At 38.2% G+C, this 10,000-nt stretch overlaps 2 protein-coding genes across 2 annotated transcripts in view; one reads left to right on the forward strand and one right to left on the reverse strand.

The window, feature by feature from the left end:
• Positions 1 to 5,314, reverse strand: part of si:dkey-63d15.12 (uncharacterized) — an 8,334-nt gene extending 3,020 nt beyond the window's left edge. Inside the window, exons 1-2 of the mRNA XM_060882466.1 lie at positions 5,120 to 5,314; positions 934 to 1,013 (exon numbers count right to left, since the gene is read on the reverse strand). Coding sequence (XP_060738449.1) covers positions 934 to 988 — 55 coding nt within the window. The 5' untranslated portion in view covers positions 989 to 1,013; positions 5,120 to 5,314. The remainder of the gene's footprint in view (positions 1 to 933; positions 1,014 to 5,119) is intronic.
• Positions 2,495 to 9,779, forward strand: LOC132854201 (transmembrane protein 233). Its single transcript, XM_060882467.1, has 3 exons — positions 2,495 to 2,781; positions 7,584 to 7,718; positions 8,835 to 9,779. The coding sequence occupies exons 1-3, from the start codon at positions 2,590 to 2,592 to the stop codon at positions 8,844 to 8,846; spliced, it is 339 nt and encodes a 112-aa protein (XP_060738450.1). The 5' UTR covers positions 2,495 to 2,589; the 3' UTR covers positions 8,847 to 9,779.
• The last annotated feature ends 221 nt before the right edge of the window (positions 9,780 to 10,000 follow it).

A 10,000-nucleotide genomic window follows, 5' to 3' on the forward strand; every position in this document is an offset into this window, starting at 1 on the left:
AAACTGAGGAATCTAGGGGTAATTTTTGATGCCAATTTAACGTTTAAGTCACATATCCAAAATACGGTTAAAACTTCGTTCTTCCATCTCAGAAATATTGCCAGATTGCGTCCGATGCTGTGATTTTGTGTTGCTGAGAGACTGATCAACACTTTAGTGTTTTCCTGTATTGATTACTGCAATGCCTTGTTGACTTTGGTGTCTAAAGCTACCTTAAATAAATTACAGGTAGTGCAAAATTTGGCGGCGAGAACACTTACTAGAACAAAGTTAAAAGATCACATGACTCCCATTCTGGAGTCCTTGCAGTGGCTCCACATTAGGTTTAGGGTTGATGTTAAGATTCTGATGCTTACCTACAAGCCTTACACAGGTTAGCGCCTCAATATCTGACTGATCTTTTAATTCCTTATATACCATCTCGCGACCTTCGTTCTTCTGAAACTGGTCTTTTAACTGTTCCTTTAACTCATTTAATATCGATGGGAGATCAGGGCTTTCTCTTCACTAGCTCCAAAACTGTGGAATTCATTACCAACTGAGAGAAGGCAAGTATCATCTCTTGGTACTTTTAAATCTCTGCTTAAAACTTATTTTTTTAAGGTAGCTTTTAATTTGTCTAATGGTAATTTTACATTGTGCTTATTTTATTGTCTATTTTTGTTGCTTTAATTTTAATCTCTATATTATGTGTGTAATTTTGTTGCTTTTATTTTGCTTTTGTAAAGTGCTTTGAGATGTTCTTTTTAAAGGCGCTGTAGAAAATAAAGGTTATTATAATTAAATCTTAAATCTTTGTTTTTATTGTTCTGTAAAACAGAATTATTTTCATAAATACATATTTTTAGTTAATAACTAATTAGTTTGATGGAATTCAGCTTTATGATTATTAAAAATGGTTAAAACTCGAGATAAAGAATAAGAGCTTCTCACCTGAGAGAAAGACGAGCAGAAAGAACAGCGACGTGACACACTGTGTGTGGGTCATGTTTCTGTTTACTGAGTCTGAGTGTCTGTCAGGGGAGGAAAAGGCAAATATACACACACACACACATACACACACACATACACACACACACACACACACACACACACACACACACACACACATACACACACACATACACACACACACACATACACACACATACACACACACACACACACACACACACACACACACACACATACACACACACATACACACACACACACATACACACACATACACACACACACACACATACACACACACATACACACACACACACATACATACACACACATACACACACACACACATACACACACATATTAGAGAGTAGTAGAGTTTAGTAGAATGTTAATATAGTGTAGAAGACTGCAGAGTGTAATAAAGTGTTATAGAGTGTAGTAGAGATTAGTAGACTTTAGTAGAGAGTATTAGAGTGTGTTAAAGTGTAATAGAATATAATAGAGAGTAATATAGTGTAGAATAGTGTATCAGAGTGTAATAGAGTACAGTAGAGTGTAAAAGAGTGTATTAAAGTGTAATAGAGAGTTATACAGTGTAGAAGAGTGTATCAGAGTGTATTAGAGTGTAGTAGAGTGTATTAGAGTGTAGTAGAGTGTAATAGAGTGTAGTAGAGTGTAATAGAGTGTAGTAGAGTGTAGTAGTTAATAATAGAGTGTAGTAAAATTTAGTATATTGTAATAGAGTGTGATAGAGTTTAGTAGAGTTTATTAGAGTGTAATAGAGAGTAATATTGTGTAGAAGAGTGTTTCAGAGTGTAATAGTGTAGTAGAGTGTAATAGAGTGTGATAGAGTGTAATAGAGTGTGATAGAGTGTAGTAGAGTGTAACAGGGTGTAATAGAGTGTAATAGAGTGTAATAGAATGTATTATATGGGATCCTGTGTGAGATATTGTGAGCTTAGAGGTGTGTGTTGTGTTCAGAAATGAGAGGTAGAATATCAGACACTTTATCAGGTGAAGGACGTGTCCTAATGTGTCTGATTTCTGACACACTCTGGATGTCCGCTAGCTCCATCATATTGTGTGTGTGTGTGTGTGTGTGTGTGTGTGTGTGTGTGTGTGTGTGTGTTCTCCATCCTGACCTCTCTCACTTTCCCTGAATGGAAAAGCGACTGATCCTCAACTGTCTCACAGTTAGAATAACGATGATAAACATTAGCATTCAAATCTGTTCAGTTTATTACAACATCTCTGAGTCTCTCTCTCTCTCTCTCTCTCTCTCTCTCTCTCTCTCTCCCTCTCTCTATTTCTGTCTCTTTCTCTGGAGTAGGATAAGATTCACTTTCACTGTAACACCCTTGGAGGTAATTAAGGCGTATCCAGTCTCTGGCTCACTCCGCTTCTTCTACTGAGCGTCTCACACTTCTCTGTCTCTCTCTCTCTCTCTCTCTCTTTTCTCTTTCTCTCTTGTTCTCTCTCTCTCTCGCTCTCTCGCTCTCTCTCTCTCTCTCTCTCTCTCTCTCTCTCTCTCTCTCTTTTGTTTCTCCTTAATCATTTGCTGCATATATACTGAGTCCATCAGGTGAAGTGTGTATTGCGGACGTTGTGTATGGGTGTGTGTGTGTGTGTTTGGTCATGAGTCCTGGACTTCCGCGATCCGAGGAGAATGCGAAGGATTCGATCGACGGCAGCGTGGATCAGAGTCTGGAGCGAGGAACTGAAGGAGAAACTCCACCACCGCTGAGAAATTACATCTTTCTGACTATTTTCACCTGTTTCTGTCCTGCGTGGCCCATCAACATCGTAGCGCTCGTCTTCTCTATGATGGTACGTGACATTTATCTCTTTATTAGTCAACTGTGTGCTAATGGAGACTCAGAGCACTTTTTACAAAGGAAAGTCTCTCTCTCTCTCTCTCTCTCTCTCTCTCTCTCATTAGAGGTGATAAACAGCTGTATGAGTGTGTGAGTGTGTGATCAGCCACATGTTTGATCTCCTCCACATCTCCCATGATCTACCGTATTTCTTCCACCGTTCCTTTATCAGTTCTGTTCTCACACTAGTTTCCTTCCTCAGACCTGAGGATTGTGAAATCTGACCAAACGCTCGGCTTCTCATGATTCAGCCCGACTCATAAGTGTTATAAATAGATGAGCTTCATGTATCGGCAGCGTGCACAAAGTGTGTAAGGGTGCACACACACCCCATACACACCACTTCTCACACCCACATACAGACTACAGATACTCACAGGATTGTGTGTGTGTGTGTGTGTGTGTGTGTGTGTGTGTGTGTGTGTGTGTGTGTTTGTGTGTGGGGTCTAAATGCCACTCCTGCCCACACATAAAGTTATTTACATTTAAACTCACACGCAACAAACACCTTCGTAAAATATCAGTAATGAGAAGTTTCACAGAGGTCTTTGTGACACACACTTCACATCTGAATGAGCATTGTGAATAATAATAATAATAATAATAATAATAATAATAATAATAATAATAATAATAATATAATACCAAGATAATAATAAATATAGATATATATTTATAGATATATATAGATAGATATAAATATAGATATATATTATTATTTATATATAAATATATAAATAATAATAACACCAAGAAGAAGAAGAAGAAGAAGGAGGAGGAGGAGGAGGAGGAGGAGGAGGAGGATAGATATTGTCATCATTATGATATATTCATGTGAGCTGTTTTCTGTACATCACTGCAACACGGCTGGAGCTTTCGTTATAACAACAAATAAAGATTTAAAACAAAAAAAACGAAATATCTAAAGAAATAAATTAAATGTTCAGTAAAAAGAAAATGTTTACAGTTAATAACAACAGTTAAAAATGATGACTTTATTTATGACTCGTGATTTATTTATAAATCAATAATATGTTTCAATTCACTCCGTTTTTTATGGAATATCTTTATTTTAATTTATTTTTAAATCTATTTCTAAAGTCATTCCTAAACATTTACTTGAATTCTTTAATTGTTTAGGATTTTTATCTTTCGTGCTGTTCTGAAAACCCTTCTGTGATCCACACAGAGATTAAATTAGATTTTATAATTAGAGTGTAGAAAATAAACCTTCCTAAATGGAGAAGGACTTTTTTTGCAATTAAAATATTCATATTTGTGAATGTAAAAAATGATAAAATCAACGAGAATATTTTATAATAAACAGAAATAAATGTAACACCTTGATATTTTATTTGAAATGTCAGTGGATGTAAAGAAAAATCTACACACACATCGAGCTCGCATATCACTGTGTATGTGTGTGTGTGTGTGTGTGTGTGTGTGTGTGTGTGTGATTAATCTCCACTGTCTTCTGTATAAAAAAGAGTTTAATGAGCATTAATTCATGAGACTTCAGCACGAGGGATTCTGTTATTTCTGTAACATAAAGAGCTGCAGTATGAAATTTGTTTGTGTTTTTCTGTTATTCATAAAGACAATCTTTTTTTTTCCTGTGGTTTATTTCAATCGCTGTGGTTGTTTACACGTGTGTGTGTGTGCCAACGTTATGCGCTAGGAGTAAAATTAGAATAAAATATTTTTATAAAATTGTTTACGAGTCACAGGAGTCGGAAAATTCTAAACAAATCGGAATCAGAATGAAAATATCAGGAATACAGATTTTATGTAAATTTTATGTCTTCAATACAATGAAAAAGTCCATGATTTGTGTAGAATATACAAACATTTTATTCCTTATTTTGTTTAATGTGTTTGTATCGTTCAAATCTAAAATATAAACTCTTCATTTTATAAACTTCCAAAACTACTTTTAAATTATAAACTATATAGTAAAAGTGGAACACAAACACAAGAAATTTGAATAAAAATATAGAGAAAGACAGAGAAGTGTAGAGGAACATCAGAAGAACATCAGAAGAACATCAGAGGAACATCAGAGGAACATCAGAGTAATATTAACATCAGAGGAACATCAGAGGAACACCAGAGTAATAATAAGATCAGAGGAACATCAGAGGAACACCAGAGTAATAATAAGATCAGAGGAACATCAGAGGAACACCAGAGTAATAATAAGATCAGAGGAACATCAGAGGAACACCAGAGTAATAATAAGATCAGAGGAACATCAGTACTGCAGAGAGTGTATAAATGAGTAAACGCCGTACCTGAGTGAGTTACCAGCGTCTCTGCCCTTCTCGTCCTGCAGTGTGGAACAAATGATTTGTTTTACTGAGTCTCAGTCTCATGAGAAGCTTTGGAAGGTGGTTTGACTTTTCACACCTTAACCTCAAAGATTGTGCATTTGCTGAGAAGTTGCACGATGACAAATTAAAATGCACCCAATATCATAAACACTGTAATCTGTGCGGTTCGTTCGACTGTAAGACAGAAGACAGGACAGGAAATTATTGTGTAAAATAAAAGCGAGTCTGAGTGTGAAATGTCACTGTGAGTGCTATAACATCCACCAGCTCGTGTTGTTTAAACGTTCAGAATGTAACGTGATGTTAACGTTATTATCCTGCTGTTTGTTTGTTTGGGAAAGGAACAGCGAGAAAATACTAGAATGTCCTCAGTGTTTATGTTTGATCAATTCGAATGATCAGATTTTAACATGATTTTGTTCGATTCATTTTGTGAATATTAAATAAGTTTGGAGGCTGAAGTGAAGCAGAATCTGCAGTCTCGCTCTCACACGCTGCCAATAACATTATTTATTCATACAAGGAAAAAAATAATTTGCACTAATTTGCACGCTTCCCCACTTCATACACACTCCTTTAACAAAGGGTTGTTCAGTGTGTGCTGGATAATTAAAGGTTCTTCACTTTGGAACAAAGGATTTGATAGGAAACATTTCTGGTATGAAAGCACTGTGTTGTCGGGTTCTGCCTGGAACATTTAAGAGTTTCCTCACAGGAATAAGTGAAGAACCTTAAAGGGGTTTTCTAAGAGTGTATCAGCTCTCAGATCTGTCCATCTCACTATATTTAGTTTAAATCAATGCAGCATCACATCAGAAAAACTCTCTCATCATACTCCCCTGTCTGGCTGGAAAATGGTTCGCTCCACTCTGAATTTCACCACACGCCTGCATTAGTTAGATTAAGCTCAGATTTGAGTGTGTGTGTGTGTGTGTGTGTGTGAGCAGCAGCAGCATCATGGAGAAAAGCGAAACGTGTGTGAGGTTTCAGGTTGACTGTGCTGTCGTCTGTCTTGAAATGTAACACACTCTCAAATCACACCATCTGCCATCTGACACACACACACACACACACACACACACACCTCAATCATGATACTTAAAAGAACAGATTGAATAACAAAAAGTGTGGGTGTTTTACTGAAGGAGATGAAAAAGTCCACCGCCGTTTCGTTAGCAGCTCCAACTGTAGCGCAAACTAATAAGTCATCATCTGTCCACAGGTTTGTTTATTGTTCTGTCCAATATTATTCCATTACATTTACAGCACACACACTTCATCCAGAGCAACTTACATGTTATCTCTTTTTATACAATGGAGGGTTAAGGGCCTTGTTCAGGGGCCCGGCCAGTAGCTGCTTGTTGGACCTGGGATTGGTCCAACACCTTAACCACTAAGCTACCACATCCCACATGACCACAGATTCTGTCCAGTGTTCTATGTGGTGAAGTAAATATAAGAGCTTCTGTAAGTTCTCTTTAATATTGAAGGAAGATGTGTTTGAGTATCAGATGCTTATAAACACAGGACAGAATCCTGACACTATAAAGCCCTTAGAACGCATGACTTTGGGAAATACAAGACTCTATGAACAGCAGATTGTCTACAAAGCACCGTGGCAACATGGGAATGTAGGAGATACTAAGGAGACACTAAGAATAGAAGCTCCTGTGAATATTCCCAGACTTGGGAAACACAATCCAGCAGTATAGGACCTGGGAGCTTGGGATCTTGGAACAAAGCTCAGAGGAACCAGACTCCAGAAATATAGGTTCTTGATGGGATGGAGCACTTTGGAAACAAACAGCCATGAGAAGCTGACAGTGTTGGGAACATTACTACACCCCTCCATGATCTGGTGAACCTGAGAGATGGAGAAATTTCCATTTTATTTCACCAGCAGAGATCCAGTGAAGGCTGTGAACAGTTAGCAGCATGAAGCTGAGACAAACTTTAGAGTGTCTGTAGTGTGTTTATTCCACGTCACTGAACCTGACCTGCTGAGCTAAAAGCAGAGTGGCATCTGCACTATGTCCCTCAAGTGTGTGTGTTTTATGAGCTCCATTTGATCTGTTAATCTCAGAAAAAGACGCAACACTGCTAATGTGTATATAGCTTACATGCTAATGCAGCTCATGCTAGCATGATAAATATGCTAGGACACATTGCTAGGCGTGTTGGCAAATTGCTTAGCAAGCTTTACATATGTGTGTATTACATATGTATTATATGTGTGTTCTGACTTGGATACAGGAGTAATGTGTGCTCTGATTGGCTGAGAGCAGTAGTCTGTGCTCTGATTGGCTGAGAGCAGTAGTCTGTGCTCTGATTGGCTGAGAGCAGTAGAGTGTAAGAGACCACAGGTTGCACTGTGTATATTACAATGAAATGTATAATGTTGTGTGTTTGTGTTTGTCTCTCTCAGTCCCAGAGCAGCTACGATAATGGGGATTATGATGGAGCTGGACGTTTGGGGAGGAAGGCTCTGCACATGGGCATCGCTTCATTCATCATTGGCATACTCATAATTATGACCTTCTGCATCGTACACTTCACTACGGTATGAACACACACACACACACACACACACACACACACACACACTCAAACTCAACCACACTGTGACCGACTTGAATCCCAAGTATCAAGCAGTAGTAAAATATGACTATGACACTGACCCTGTGTCCTGTGTTCCAGAGTTTACTATAAATTATTTTCCATCACTTTCTGTAGAGACCAATATTATGAAGTAGTGAAAGTGAAGCACGTACAGTGAAATGGTTTCATGGCTTTCTTAATGGCAAAGGCACGAGGTAGATCCCAGGAGGTTCTTCTTGCCACTGAAACAGCATGGCCTTGACCATCCATCCTCACGGCAGTTAACATGAACCTCTGTCTGGAGGACATTGCTTTAGAACCTGGAGATGAACAGGAGGATCGCTGAAGATGAGTCTCAAGTTTTTCCTAGAACTGAATCTGAGAAATGCTCCATCACCACACATGCAAATGATTTAGACGAGACAATCATATCCAGGTAGTGTTTGACCAGCACAATGCTGAGAAGCAAGCAGCTCCTTTGGTTTACCAACAGAATCTTGGCCACACTTGTGCTTTATCTACTCATGCTCCTTGTATCTCACACTAGTAACATCTGGGATTGCAGTTTGGGATTTAGTTGATTTCATCTTGCTGACTTTGGATAATCAGTACTGCCTTGCTTAGCTAATCTACATATACTTACATTCATCATCATCATACATCATCTTCTGTAAGCACTTTATCCTTGTCAGGGAAGATCATGGTCAAGAGCTGGAGCCTGTCCTGGGAACAGTGGGTTTGAATTGAGAATTTCATCACAGAGCAGCATACAGAATGTACACATGTACAGACAATCAACACTAGGAGCAAATTATCATAAGCAGTCAACGTGATGGGAGGTGAGAGGAAACCAGAGAACCCTGAAAAGACCCTCCTGTGAAACCCAGCACAGACAGTAACCTGAGCTCAGGATTGAATCGGGGAACCCTGGAGGAGCAGCACTGCCCTGTGAGCCTCCAGCAGCTTTAGATAGGATCTTATCTGACTAACCCTAACCCTAATCTTCACATTACACCTTAATGCCTGAAAATTACTTATTCATGAAACTGACCTGAAAAAGAGCGTTAATGTTTTTCAGCACACCATCTGAATGTGCTGAGGAAGCTGACCTGGAACAGTCTCAGCGTGAGGTTCATCATCATTAATGGACATGCAAGACAAAGTGGGATGTCTCGATGTCAGGAGGCTCAGAGTCGCCCCCTGCAGCACTGTACAGTCTCTACGGCTAATGTAAAATTTTATACATTTCAAAGTTACGCTCTGAACTCGGGCATGTGTAGATTCTGGTGCAGAGTGAGTGAGAAAACCAGATGTTTATTTTATACGTCTTCATCATGTTATACAGCCGGTGTTAATTACAGTTAGTGTTAAAAACACACCTCATCTCCACGTTAAGTTTCTCCTACTGATGAGTCTATTGTCTATATTTTTGCTAACGTCAAAGAAAACAACAAAATTAATGAAGAGGTTTATAAAATATTTGAAAAGTAATTACAACAAAGATGATTGAATGGAAAAGGTTAATTACATAAAGTCAGGTTTGTTTAAGGAAATTGTTCAGCAAATACAATAAATGTGCGCACTTTCACCTTTAAACCTAACATCGCTGATTAGCAAAGGCACATTTGCTAGCTAGCTGAAGCTATTAGACTAATGTAGCTGACAGGTGATGGAAGTCTCAGACTCTGTAGATGATGTAGCTGCTCTTTAATCTATAATGATTTTTATTGTATTTATTTAACCTCCATTTAAGAGCGGAGTCACACTGAGGCAGCACTTATTCTAAAAGATCCATAATCCTTAACTATATGTTGATCAAACGGAAGCTGACTGAAGTGAGTCATGTGATGCTCAGATGCTGTTCTTTTAAATAAAAAGGTTTGTCACTAATCATCTTCATTATTTCACCCTTTTGGTTTAAAACAATTAAGACAGCAAATTTATGTTTGTACAGAAATATTTTCTCTGTGTGATTGTGATTTTTTAAAATGTGCAATGTACGAATTTAAATAAAAAGAAACTAGTGTTGGGATTTACATTAAGTCTCTTTCTTTATCTCCTCCTCTCTCCTGTCTGTCTGTCTGTCTGTCTGTCTGTCTGTCTGTCTGTCTGTCTGACTCCTCACTCTCCCAGCCTGATTGTCTCTCTCTCTGTGTCTCTCTGTCTGTCTGTCTGTCTGTCTGTCTGTCTGTCTCTCTCTCTCTCTCTCTCTCTCTCTCTCTATCTCTCTCTCTCTCTATCTCT

The sequence above is a fragment of the Tachysurus vachellii genome, chromosome 11 (assembly GCF_030014155.1).
Source record: "Tachysurus vachellii isolate PV-2020 chromosome 11, HZAU_Pvac_v1, whole genome shotgun sequence".
NCBI lineage: Eukaryota > Metazoa > Chordata > Actinopteri > Siluriformes > Bagridae > Tachysurus > Tachysurus vachellii.